We start from the raw sequence: 14,651 nt of genomic DNA, 5'->3' as shown, positions 1-14,651 counted from the left end.
TTAAGGCTGGGAATGTCAATAAAATCAAATTAGCAAGCTAAAAACACAGAGCCTAATGTTAGCTAGATAACTAGCTAGCTAGCTAGCTGCTAGGTGGATGTCATTTCATGCCATTGGAAGAGTGGGTGTGACTGACTTTTTCCCCTCATATCGTTTTTTTCGGTAGCTATACACAGCTAGAGATGCATGTGTCATTTGCTTATCTAGCAAGAACTTGAACGACTGTTATACAGTTAGCATATCTCTTGTGTTGCAAATTCACTCTACCTATCTTCTCCGATTTCAGAGCACTCACGTCTGAGTGCAAAACAACTAATGAATTTGCAAAATCCGAAACACCTGCTGAATATGACCAGTGTCAGTAAATATAGACCAAAAAAGTCATAGTTATTCAGGAACTAGACTAGATAACACTCTAGATAACACTCTAGATAACACTAGATAACATGTAAACAGCCTAACCAGCTCTGCTACAGCGACAAAAATGGTCAGAGTGAGGTGTTCTCTCATTTGTGTCTGGGAGTAGCTAGCTTGCAAGCTAGCTAATTTTAGCCAGTTAGCTTGGGTGCTTGGTTGGGACAAGCATGCATTGGCAGGCAATCTGCAGAAGGACTAGGAGGCTACAATTCCCCATCGTTTATCTGTGCAATTTTGACGGCCAACTAACTGAAAACGTTTGAAAGGGTTTATCTAATGTTCCTTCGTTATAATACTCATTTAGAACTCTTACTATGGTGGTGATTTGTCAAATTTACAACATAGTCTTGAATTGGACATTTTTCTGGTCTCGGTTTTGACTCGTCGCGGAACCCTCCAGATTTCAGTCTTGACTCGGTCTCGCCCTCCTCCGTTCTTTGGTCTTGACTCAGATTCGATTTGCTCCGGTCTTGGTCTTGAATCAGTCTCTCTTTCAGTGGTCTCGAACACAACACTTGTTAGGGTTATGTAAAGGGTTGTTATTTGGTTCTCTTTATGCCAATAAATGGAAGACAAATTAAACTTTGTGTAGACGTGTGTGTGTGTGTGTGTGTGTGTGTGTGTGTGTGTGATTGCTTGTGTGCGTGTGTGTGTGTGTGTGCGTGTGTGCGTGTGTGCGTGCGTGCGTGCGTGCGTGCGTGCGTGTGTGTGTGTGTGTGTGTGTGTGTGTGTGTGTGTGTGTGTGTGTGTGTATGTGCATGTACATGTACATGTGTGGGTGTGCTCCATATAGGTAGAGTGTGTGCTGTTTCTGATTGGCTGAATGAGTGTTGTTCCTTGTCAATGACCTCCCCAGTAAAACTAACTCTCTTCCTCTCTCTTTCATTTTCCTTTGGCATAACCCGTTTTCATTCCACTTTCAATTTCAACCTCTCATCATAATTTTTTCTTCACTTCCATGCTTTTCCTCTCATGTAATTTCCCCATCACTTTCCTCTCCTTTCTATCTCTGTCTCCATTCATCTCCCCATATATCTGACCCTTGGCTCATACTCTCACCCCTCACATCCGTTCCTTTCTTTCGTTGCAACAACTTGTTTCCACTCTGCTTTCTATCTCTCCCTCTCTTCTTCCTTTCTCAACTCTCACCTATTCAATTTCTCGACCACTCTCCTCCTCTCCTCTTCTCTCCTTTCATTCCCTCCATAAACCACCCATCTGTGCCTCCCCATCCTATCCCTTCCCCTCTCCTTCATCTCCCTAACCTATTCCCTTGTGTCACCCTCATAACCTTCCCCCTCCCCCTCATCCAGCCAACATACTCACTGTCATCATCCTCTCCCAGCTGGTGTTACGGCGTCAGAAGTCCTCCTATAACTACCTTCTGGCGCTTGCCGCCGCTGACATCCTGGTCCTCCTGCTCATCGTCTTCGTCGACTTCATATTGGAGGACTTCATTTTGGGCGCGCCCCTTCCCCCCTCCCTCAACAAGGCAGTCCAGGTCCTGGAGTTCTCCTCCATCCACACCTCCATCTGGATCACGGTCCCCTTGACCGTTGACCGTTATATTGCAGTCTGTCACCCGTTGAAGTATCATAGCGTTTCCTACCCAGCCCGGACACGGCGAGTCATTATGGGCGTCTATATGGGGTGTTTGGTGTCTGCGGCGCCTTACTACTGGTGGCCTGAGCTGTGGCATGGTTTACCTGGAGGTGGTACAGGAAGTGGAGGAAGGGGGAGTAGTAGTAGTAGTGCTGCGCAGCATGTGCTAGTCTGGGTGCACTGCGCGACTGTCTATCTCCTCCCCTGCTCTGTCTTCTTCTCCCTCAATGCAATGATCGTCAGGAAGCTCCAGCGCCGTCGCAGCTGCTTCCGCCTGCGCGGCTACTCCACGGGCAAGACCACCGCCATCCTGCTCGCCATCACTTCCGTGTTTGCCGTCCTCTGGGCACCACGCACTGTCGTGATCCTTTACCACCTGTACACGGCGCCGCCGGCGTCCCCGGGTCCCGCCCGCCTTCTGCACCTCCTAACCGATGTGGCGAACATGCTAGCTCTCCTCAACACCGGGGTCAACTTCTTTCTCTACTGTTTCATCAGCAAGCGTTTCCGGACCATGGCGGCCACGGTTCTCCGGACGTTGTTCCGATGCCGTAAGCAGCCGCCGCCGTTCTACGCTGGACACAACTTCTCTATCACCAGTAGCCCCTGGATCTCCCCTGCCAACTCCCACTGCATCAAGATGCTGGTATACCAGTACGATAAGAACGGCAAGCCCATCTGCATCTCCTCGTGAGGGGGGAAGTGTGGAGGGTTTCCCTGACGACCGACCTTGATGATGACCCGATTCTGGGACTCTTTGAGCTTTTCAAATGTCAACAGACATTTAGAGTGGAGGGCTGGAAAAGTGGAGGAGAGGAAAGGAGAGTTAGAGGAGAGGATGAGAGGTGGAGGAGAGGAGAGATGGAGGAGAGGAGAGGTGGTGGAGAGGAGAGGTGGAGGAGAGAAGAGTTAGAGGAGCGTCTGAGAAGAGGAGACAGAAAGGTATGTGGTTGGTGTATGGATACGTAACAATCTATCTATCTGAAGTGAGAGAAAGAATGTTTGAGAACAAGAAGAAGAAGAAAAGTTGAGAAATCAAGTAGGAATGTTGCTGAGCACAAACAGCAGAACAGAACTCACAACCCAGCAACAGAGTGTTGAGAACCATCTCTCCACTCATTCATGCGAAAAAGCAATCTAAAAGACTGATCATTCAGGCTGGATAACTGCCTGTCTTTTTGGCTGTATTACAGCTCCGACAGTGTCTGACGATGAGCTTTGACTGTGATCAGGGACTGATAAACGAGCATCATGGCGGCTGCTTATTACTGGGTTTTATAGCCAGCCATTTGTAAATGGGAATGGAGAGTGACAACTGAGGAATTCCTCTGTGACATATCAACCTCGCTTTGACATTGGGACATTTTTGGTACTGTCTCTGTTATACTGCTGTCGACGGATGGGGAGGAGGAGGTGATGGAGGAGGGACGGTGGGAGGATGAGGGAGGCTCTGAATCTGAACAGATCGCCATCATCCAATGGGAGCCCTCTCTAGTCAAAGAGTTCATCGCAGAGACTCTCAGCGAGAGAAACCACTCACCTTTGAAGAGGTATCCGTGGCATTGATGCTCAAGTCTTAGACATCCTTGTCCTTAGTGGTGACCTTAGATGATTTGATTCGCAATCACTACCATGTCCCCTGACATGTTTTGAAACCCTGCTGACATTTCCTGTTAATATATAGTGGGTCTCAGAGGTGCATTAGACATTACAAGAGACTTTTTATTAAAAAACGGATCTGTGGATGTTAAGATGTTCTCAGTGAGTGAATTCATCAAAGATGGAAGGGATTGGGAAAAATAACCCTCCAATCAGGAGCAGTCTCACAGGTGTTGTTAAGGATAAATAGGAGCTGCCTGTTGTTGTCATGGTGAAGGATTATGGTAGACTTGACTGTTAGATCAGTGTTCTTTAATACCGATCTTGAAGACACACATGTGCAGGTTTTTGTTCTAGCCCAGTACTAACACACTTGATTCAGCGAATCAACTGATCATCAAGCAATTTGAGAGGTTGAATCAAGATGTGCTAGGTGTGTTAATGCTGGGTTAAAACAAATAACCTGCACACTTTGTGTGTCTTCGGGACCAGGATTGAAGGAGAAACAATTACAATACTTTGTTGTAGAGGTGCCATAGGATCAGTAATCTTATAACCATGCATTCCACAATTTTAAAAGGAGGACATTTCTACCATTTACAGAGTCTTCAATTAAGTATTGGTTGTCTTTGATGATTGTATTAGTCATATTAGAATGAATGTATTTGTGCAGCTCCTGAGACCCTTAACTTTATATCACTGACTAGATAGTGTCTGTCTGTCTGTCTGTCTGTCTGTCTGTCTGTCTGTCTGTCTGTCTGTCTGTCTGTCTGTCTGTCTGTCTGTCTGTCTGTCTGTCTGTCTGTCTGTCTGTCTGTCTGTCTGTCTGTCTGTCTGTCTGTCTGTCTGTCTGTCTGTCTGTCTGTCTGTCTGTCTGTCTGTATGTATGTATGTATGTATGTATGTATGTATGTATGTATGTATGTATGTGAGAGAGCAAGAAAGGGAGAGAGACAGGCAGAGAGAAAGATAGAGAGAGTAAACGAGAGTTAATTAATCAATAACGCCAGAGGAAGTGTGGTATATGGACAGTATACCATGGCTAAAGGGTTGTTCTTATGCACGACTCAGAACGGAGTGCCTGGACACAGCCCTTAGCCCCTTAGCCGTGGTATATTGGCCATATACCACATACCCCTGAGGTGCCTTATTGGTATTATAACCAGGTTAACAATGTGATTAGAACAGTAAAAAGCCAGTTTATTCTCACCCTCAAAGCTGTATTTTCCTATTCTCTCTTCAACCCTCCTCTGTCTGCCTGGCACGAGGGTGAGAAACCAGATGACTGAGAAACTATGAATCTATGAAGCCACGACAACTCATAGATCAACTGTGTTCTGTCCTGCCCAGAAACAACAACCTATAAAACCAGCCAGGTTGCTCACGATTGACTGCGAAATGTGAAGTCCGTCCAGGTAAGCCGGACGTCGTTAGAAGACCTTAATTAAAACTGTCCGCAAGGGGCAATAGTGAGTGCTATTACCATCATGTAGGCTTGGGTTTTGCTTGGGCAATGTGGATGGGGATGGGGATGGCCGTGTTCGATCCAACTGCTAGGTTTTAAGCCTATCCCAAACCTTAACCCTTACCTTAACCATTCGGAATTAATGCCTGAACATAAACTTCTTAGGGCTAGGCGTCCCGTCATATTAAACATCTAGGTACATACAAGTGTCTTATATCGGTTAAAAGCTTAAATTCTTGTTAATCTAACTGCATTGTCCGATTTACAATAGGCCTTACAGCGAAAGCATGCCATGCGATTGTTTGAGGACGGCGCCCCATATCAACATATTTTTCAACCAGCACAGGATTCATAAAATCACAAATAGCGATTAAATAATCACTTACTTTTTGAAAATCTTCCTCTGACTTGCAATCCAAAGGGTCCCAGCTATAACATGCATGGTCGTTTTGTTAGATAAAATCCTTCTTTATATCCCAAAAAGTCAGTTTAGTTGGCGCCATCAATTTGAGAAATCCACTCGTTCAACATGCAGACAAAGGAATACAAAAAGCTACCAATAAAATTTGTTAAAACAAGCCAAACTATGTTTCTATTTAATCCTCAGGTACCCTAAAATGTAATTAAACAATAATATTTCAAACAGAAAGAAGTATGTTCAATAGAAAAGTAAAATTAGCAAGTGCGCGTCCTCTTCGTCGCGCACCCTCTTCGTCGCGCGCCCACAGACTGATTTCCAACTGTGACTGCCAGTACCAAAACTCTAAATTCTTCCTCGTTTGGGAAGAAACAAGCCTGAAACCTTGAACAAAGACTGTTGACATCTAGTGGAAGCCATAGGAATTGCAATCTGGGAGCTGGAATTGCGTAGGACCAATAGGCAGTTTACTTTGGGCACGTCAGTCAGACAGGAAGTGGAGAAAAATAGACCCTAACCTGAAGAAGTTTTAACTGTGGAGTTCCTTTTGTTTTAACCCTATCCCAACCTTAACCCTAAACTTAACCATTTGGAATTAATGCATAAACTTAACCTTAAAAATCTGACGTTTATAGACAAACGTTGGATTCTGCAGTAAGACTGTGAGAGCTTGTTGTATAAAACACATCTCTGTTATTTTCTGTCCACTGAACATTCACACACACATTACACACACACACACGTGCACACACAAACATACACACATATCAATGCACAAACACTTTGTGGCCCTTAGTCCTCAGGCAAAACATCTATTCATCTATCCACATTGGGTGAAACTAAGCCAGAGGGCAAAATACACAAAACATTTCCTTTGAAGGATTCAGTGTGACATGGCCTCATAAATCGTGTATTAAATGCATTTTATATCTGATGAATGGTAGAAATATAGCTCCATCTCTCATATTTGATATCTCATTGTAGGCTATTACCCTCTCAAAGTTGTCCACTGGCCTCTGGAGGGCAGCACACCGCCGGTCACCCGTGATACAAGTCAGTACTCGACGTTCATCCATTTCTGAGGATGTTGGGAGATGACGTGGACACCAGCCACTAGAGGCAACAGTGAGCTCTGTTACCTTCAAGCATCTGCCGCTGGTTCCAAAGGTTGCATGTTCGAATCCAGGGATAGAAAGTTGTTTTCGATTTTTTTTAAAGAAGCCTATCCCAAACCTTAAACCTTACCTTAATCATTCGGAGTTAATGCCTAACCTTAAGAATACAGAGTTAGTGCCTAGACTTAACGTTGGAACAATAAAGAGAAATAATCAAACACTTCCAAATTTGACTTTTGAGAAACATGGATGAACGTTTAATTCTGACGTGAGACTTTGAGAGCTTTCTGGGTACACTAGCCCCCATAGAGGGTGTCCACTGCCAGAGCTTCACACCCACATCTGAACAACCATCAAAAACAGGTTGTTTACTAATCTGTTAACCAGTCAACATCACTCTTATCACAGGCTTTAGCAATTATCTTTCCAATTTCACACACACACACACACACACACACACACACACACACCTCATTCGTTAAAAATAACTACTCCCCAGTAAGGAACCTTCAGAGCATGGAAGGGAGGTATGTTATTAGAGCTATATAATGAAGATAGTTGACCTCAGCTGAGACACTGTCAATAGTCAATAATGACCCAGCATGCTCTCTGCCTTGACTTGAACCCTGTCCAATCAATGTTTACTGGTCACATTAATGTTGTTTTTTGGTGGTTGCCCATTGGTCATGTTAATGTTGTTTTTTTGGTTGGTCATGTTAATGTTTTTTTTGGTTGTCTATTGGTCAGGTTAACGTTGTTTTGTGATTGTCCATTGGTCATGTTAATGCAATTTTTTGGTTGTCTATTGGTCATGATGAGCAATATGCATCAATACCACAACAGACACTTCAGTACCACTTTATTTGACCAGTTACAGTGTCATAACGTTGTCATATTGTCATAAACATGACATAACAAATTATATAAGATATCCCGACAGTTTATGTCACTGAATGTCAAGTGACAATCAGTAATAAAATGTCAAACAGGACTTCATAACTATCCCAGAAAATGGGGTAAAAAAAGCAATTATGGATTTTCTTTATTGAAAGCATCCCAACATTGCTAGTGTGATATTAATTTATAACCCTCGTCAAAGGTTCCCACCAATGTTAATTAGACTGATTACAGTAATTTGATTTGTGAAATAGTAAACTAATACTGAAAACACCAGGGGGGTGCAGTCCTTGCCTGAGCTGTGGTTGGAAAACAGATTCAATGAATACGACCCAGGTGTCCTCTCCATTTACCACGTGAGGGACTCTGAAACAGGTGGGAGGGAGTGGTAGTTGCTATGGTGATGACTAGGGAACACCCACTGTTGGTGACATCAATAACTCATAACCAGATAATCATCATAGGAAACTCTTATCTCTGGAGGCTTCACGCTTTTCTCAAACAGATACTGTAAACCTGTATATAAAAAAGGGCAAATACAAATAGATCACATAAGAATATAATATTTTATTTTCCTCCACTCTTTCATTTTCTCTCTCTGAGTATGTCGGTATGTGTGTGTGTGTGTGTGTGTGTGTGTGTGTGTGTGTGTGTGTGTGTGTGTGTGTGTGTGTGTGTGTGTGTGTGTGTGTGTGTGTGTGTGTGTGTGTGTGTGTGTGTGTGTGTGTGTGTGTGTGTGTGTGTGTGTGTGTCGTGCATGCGTGCGTGCGTAAGTCTTTGTGTGCTTCCACGTGAGCGCGCATCTGTCTGAGTGCAAGAGCTTTCAAAAGTGTGTAAAATATCAAGTCAGTTAAGACAAAAAATGTGTATAGTAAATGAAACAAAATATCTCTGTACTCTAAATTATTAAATAGCTTATTTATGCTCCTTGGTGTAGATGACCAGTCCATATACAGAACATTATTATTAATACATTAGCATATCTGAGATTGTATTTCCCTCTGCTTACAGTATGGCAGTCTACTGATAGCTTTTCCATTGTGTGTTTTCTACATGTCTGGCTCTTTTTAAAATCAGCTGTTCTCGTAGCCTGTTACCAGATCTGTTGGTGCTGTATTGCCAACTCAAACCAATGACCATAGGAGTTGTCAAGACAGCATAAGCAGATCTGGGATCAGGCTACAATTTCTCCATGACAGCACTTCATAAGATGTGAATTGATTGAATGTAATGCATTGATTGTTTTGGCTTGCATAATTAAGGTGCAATATGCGGAAATCGCTCTGCCATTTCCTGGTTGCAAAAATTCTAATAGTTCGCCTAATGTCAGTTTATGTGACAAAACAAGCAGTCATTGTGTAGAGAATCATTGTAGCATCTAAACTGCTGTGAAATATATATTCCATAACCAAAAAATATTGTATTTCTAGCTGTTTGAAGCTGGTGTACAAAACCGAAAGTAAAACAAGCAAAAACGAAACATAAGAATGGGAAGCATAGAAATAGTGCATATAAAACAGATCTACAGCTTCTCAGACTCGCTTTCAATGAGAATGACAGATCTATAACTCAGATTTCTATGTAAATTTGGTCAGGTCACCCAAAAAGTTACATATTGCAGCTTTAACTAACGAATTTAAATGAATATAATGTATGTACAGTATGTATTTGGTCATTTCCTGTGAGAAGGCATGTTGAGAAGGATTATTCCCCTCTGATATTTTATAACTGAGAATAAGATAAAGATACCCTCTAATAATCAAAGATGTCTGTCTGGTCTTGTTTGTCTCTGTCAATTGTTTTTAACACATTCACACATGAAATAACATAACACAGTTGAAGTTGTATTAATTTTCCTAATATATTGTGACACACATGGCATGATTTGATGTGTAAAGTAAAATCCTGATCCTTATTTTTTATTTTATAATGTTCCTAATGATGAATAGAATACGTGTACCAAGTTTCATGGTTGTATCAGAAAGTGCACAAATTCAGTATTTTCTTGGCACTTATCTGCGTATTGTGCAAATCAAAAGGTTTTCAAAGTGTTGTAACACCCAATGAATATCACAATATCACAAAGTACATACCAAAATCCTCAAAGAGTTGTCATATCCTAAATTAATCTGATTGTTCACGGTTCGACCATCACGTGATACTTCAAACAACAAGGAGGTCAACGTTACTCACTGAATGTATCCCCTACTCTCAATACAGTGCACTACTTTTGACGAGGGCCCATAAGGTTCTTGTGAAACGTAGTGCACTATGTAGGGAATTGGGTGCCACTCACCCACTGTCACCACTCACCATGAGAGTTGTGAAAATGTTTTTCCATTGTTACAAAATCATTGCATCATAATGAATTGTAATGCTTTGTACAACCTGTGAGTTGCTATTCACGTCATTAACAAGTACAACGTTCACCGTGGGGGAGAACAACTGCCTTTCACCATCTGCGCCCACTCAGTATTGCCTAGATTTGCATAGTTATAACAAAATACAACTTTTGGGGTTCTCATAAGCTTACAATGTTGTTTTGATTATTGTTTGAACAGTCGCTAAGATTATATGTGACCCTGATTCAGGAAACTAGGCGTATGTGGCGGGTCACTATTTCACAGGAGAGCCATTTGAACATGATTTTTTTTTTAATCAAAATGTGTTTTTTTGGCAGAAATGCCTTCTCGAACATGTGAACTTTCATGTGCCTTAATAATAAACTTGTATGCCATCCCTAAATATGAATAACACTTTTCAATTACGAGCCTAGTTGGTTTAGCCAAAGACAAAGTCAGCAACCTTCCCTTTAGCAATTATTGGCTGAGATAATGAGTGGGCTAGACATGGCGAGAGATGAGTTTGCATTGGTCTGTCATACATCACGCTTCTGTTTATTTGAGTTGGTCAGTATGTCTAGGTAATCCTGTCTAAAGCAGCTTTTTTTAAATGGATTGTGCATTAAAACTGTTGCTTTCCACTTTCTGGAGGACTGAGTTTCGAAATCAGTGGAATTCGAGTTTGATAGCTAAGGAGATGGAGGAAACACCTGTCTCCAGATTACATCTTCAAGCTAAGGGCAACCATGGCATCCGACAGGAGACGTGTCCAACCATGAATGATGTATACGGGTAAGATAGTCTAGCTAGCTGCATTTTCAGATATTACACATTTCTAATTTTGACAAAAAAAGCAATTTGCTTGCTTAGCTATAGCCTAATTTTAGCTAGCTAACATTGAACCTGGTTGGTTAGCTACCTGCAGATTCATGTAGGGTAGTAACGTCATGAGTTGTGATTATGGTTGATTGTTTACCTAGCTAGCTAGCTAACGTTAGCTGGCTGGCTTGCTAGCTAACGTTACGTTTATGACCTTATTATTCGTATCTCAGAGCCATTTGCTTGGCTAGCTGTAGCCTAATGTTAGCTAGCTAACATTGAAACTGGTTGGTGAGCTACCTGCAGATTAATGCAGGGTAGTAACGTCATGAGTTGGAATTATGCTTCATTGTTTACCTAGCTAGCTAGCTACACGTCTAAACTAAATACTCCACTATGCAAGCAACCATTTCAGGTGCTTGCATAGGCGTCACCAACTCTCTGGATAACATGAAAACTGCCTAACCAACTCTGCTAGGGCGAGTAAAATGGTCAGAGTGGGGTGTTCTGGTCTCGAAGTAGCTAGCAAGCTAGCCAATGTTAGCCAGTTAGCTTGGGTGCTGGACTGCCATTGTGAGGTCAGAACGTTCGGATCAACCCGACTCATTGGCCAGAGCGCCCAGCGCACGCTTTGAACGCGAAACACTCTGAATTTACGAATGGACAATCTGACAGCACAGTTGCAGTCACCAATGCTCCGGATAACATAACAGCCTAACCAGCTCTGCTAGGGCGGGTAATGTTCATTGAGCTGTTCTCTCTCACTTAGATGTCTGGAAGTAGCTAGGAAGTTAGCTTGGGTGCTTGACTAACGTTAGTACATTCAGATCAAACCTTAAAGAGATGGGTGGGGCTAAAGCTTAAGAGGGTATGAACGATGCTGAATGGGTGTAGACAAAGAAGGGCTCTCCAATAGTAGTACAAAACATTTAAAAGCCATTTTCTCAAAAGGGAGTTTACAAGTTGATCAACTTTCAAAGCAAAATTACTTTCCCATTGTTCCTCAAATGTAGTGTGTGATATACCATTTTGTAGCTCTGAACCTCTACTTTTACCCAATGTAAAAAATTAAAAAAATCAAATGTATCTATGTAAGACCGATTTGAGCCTGTCGGTCAAATATTTGGTTGTAATAGTTGCAAAAAAACTATTTTGGACACAGCAGATGTTAGCTAGAATGCTAACGCTCATTGACATAGGCTGGTAGCAAAGCAACACTACTAGGCAGCAGGACATTCATAAAAGCCTTACAATTCAATTATAATCCAAAATTTGTGTGCAATGCACTCCTTTGCAACATGTAAATGGAGGCTTTTTTTGCTGGCGGTCTATGAGAACTCCCCTGTAATACAGTGCATATGGAAAGTATTCAGACCCCTTGACCTTTTCCACATTTTACTACGTTACAGCCTTATTATAAAATTAATACAATTATTTGTTATCCTCATCAATCTACACACAACAATCCATAAGGACAAAGCGAAAACAGGTTTTGAGAAATGTTTGCAAATGTATAAAAAAACAGAAATACCTTATTTACATAAGTATTCAGACCCTTTGCTATGAGACTTGAAATTGAGCTCAGGTGCATGCTGTTTCCATTGATAATCCCTGAGATGTTTCTACAACTTGATTGGAGTCCATCTGTGTTCATTTCAATTGATTGGACATGATCTGGAAAGGCACACCTGTCTATATAAGGTTCCACATTTGATAGTGCATGTCAGAGCAAAAACCAAGCCGTGAGGTCAAAGAATAGTCCGTAGAGCTCCGAGACAGGATTGTGTTGAGGCACAGATCTGGGGAAGGGTACCAAAACATTTCTGCAATATTGATGGTTCCAAAGAACACGATGGCCTCGATCATTCTTAAATGGAAGAAGTTTGGAATCACCAATACTCTTTCTAGAGCTTCCAACAGGACAATGACCCTAAGCACACGGCAAAGACAATGTAGGAGTGGCTTCGGGACAAGTCTTTGAATGTCCTTGAGTGGCCCAGCCAGAGCCCGGACTTGAACCCGATCGAACATCTCTGGAGAGACCTGAAAATAGCTGTGCAGTGACGCTCCACATCCAATCTGACAGATCTTGAGAGTGTATGCAGAGAAGAATGGGAGAAACTCCCCAAATACAGGTGTGCCAAGCTTGTAGCATCATACCCAAGAAGACTCAAGGCTGTAATCGCTGCCAAAGGTTCTTCAACTAAGTACTGAGTAAAGGGTCTGAATACTTATGTAAATGTGATATTTAAATACGCATAAATGTCTAAAAACCTGTTTTTGCTTTGTCATTATGGGGTATTGTGTGTAGATTGATGAGGGGAACAAAACATTGAATCCATTTTTGATTAAGGCTGGTAACAAAATGTGGTAACAAAATGTGGAAAAAGTCAAGGGGTCTGAATACTTTCCGAATGCGCTGTATATACATGTAAATGGGAGTAATAGTGACACAATCCATGTCTCAAGGCTTAAAAAAATGTTTAAGAAGGTCATACCAAGGATCCTTTTGCTATTAGATTTTTTATTTTAAGACCCCTTGAAGTACAAAAAACTATATATAGAAAAAGTATTTGAAAAAAATATATTTTTGCTTTTAGCCCATACAAAAAATCTAAAGAAGGTTTGTTCTGAAGTGTCTAACCTATATGATGTGGGGGTGCTTTTCTGGTGACACTGTCAGTGATTTATTTAGAATTCAAGGCACAGTTAACCAGCATGGCTACCATAGCATTTTGCAGCAATACACCATCCCATCTGGTTTGCGCTTAGTGGGACTATCTTTTGTTTTTCAACAGGACAATGACCCAACACACCTCCAGGCTGTGTAAGGGCTATTTGACCAAGAAGAAGAGAGATGGAGTGCTGCATCAGGTGACCTGGCCTCCATAATTACCCAACCTCAACCCAATTGAGATTTGGGATGAGTTGGACCGCAGAGTAAAGTAAAAGCAAGTGTTCAGCATATGTGGGAAGTCCTTCAAGACTGTTGGAAAAGCATTCCAGGTGAAGCTGGTTGATAGAATTCCCTAGCGTGTGCAAAGCTGTCATCAAGGCAAAGGGTGGCTACATTGAAGAATCTAAAATCTAAAATACATTTTGATTTGTTTAACACTTTTTTGGTTACTACATGATTCCATGTGTGTTATTTCATAGTGTTTATGTCTTCACTATTATTCTACAATGTAGAAAATAGTAAAAATAAAGAAATACCCTTGAATGATTAGGTGTGTCCAAACTTTTGACTGGTACTGTATACCTCCACAAATTTTTTCAGCTGGTACCGGGGGACCTTCAGTCTTGTGAGGCCTGTGGTCGTCCTAGAGTAAAAAAACAAACATGTACGTGTTCTTGAGTCTCACCTTTACACCGAGTTGTCGTATTAATTCATAGCCCAAACTCTTTGGTCACTACAGACAGAAGTTGGCAGATCGGCTGTACCGACTTCAGACGAGTCCCAATACGCTCGTGTTCGTGAGAGTCTCATCTTTCTATAGAGGGGTCATAATAGTTTGTAGGCCAAACCATTCGGACACTACAGACGATTTTGTGAGAAGACCGATTTTCTGGATGTCTCATGGTCTGACAACACCTCTCTAGCTCTGTCACCTTTCACCGCAGATGCGGAAGTGTTATATAGGCGGATGCAGGGGATTGAGACGCATTCTATGCAAAAAAACATATCTCTAGCTTAAATTGCCAGATTTTTATGGGGATTTTGTATTATGTTAATTAGATTTCCTCCGGGGCACGGACATCAACCTTAAGGGGTTTTAACCTGTCTCCTCCATTTCATCTACACTTTCTGAAGTGGATTTAACAAGTGACATCAACAAAGGATCATAGCTTTCACCTGGATTCACCTGGTCAGTTTAGGTCATGGACAGAGCAGGTGTTCTTATTGTTTTGTATACTCAGTGGAGATAGATACTAATGGTAATAGCAATCAATAGTAAGTAGTGATAGTAATACATCTC

General features: G+C 41.9%; 1 protein-coding gene across 1 annotated transcript in view; it reads left to right on the top strand.

Annotated features, from left to right (window-relative positions):
- LOC106606542 (putative G-protein coupled receptor 139) overlaps window positions 1–8,208 on the top strand; it is a 28,208-nt gene extending 20,000 nt beyond the window's left edge. The window contains exon 2 of the mRNA XM_014202816.3: window positions 1,731–8,208. Coding sequence (XP_014058291.3) covers window positions 1,731–2,713 — 983 coding nt within the window. The 3' untranslated portion in view covers window positions 2,714–8,208. The remainder of the gene's footprint in view (window positions 1–1,730) is intronic.
- The last annotated feature ends 6,443 nt before the right edge of the window (window positions 8,209–14,651 follow it).

The sequence above is a fragment of the Salmo salar genome, chromosome 03 (genome assembly GCF_965601325.2).
Source record: "Salmo salar chromosome 03, fSalSal1, whole genome shotgun sequence".
NCBI classification, from domain to species: domain Eukaryota; kingdom Metazoa; phylum Chordata; class Actinopteri; order Salmoniformes; family Salmonidae; genus Salmo; species Salmo salar.
Note: the sequence above shows the minus strand (reverse complement) of the source record. Positions and strands in the feature narration are given on the sequence as shown.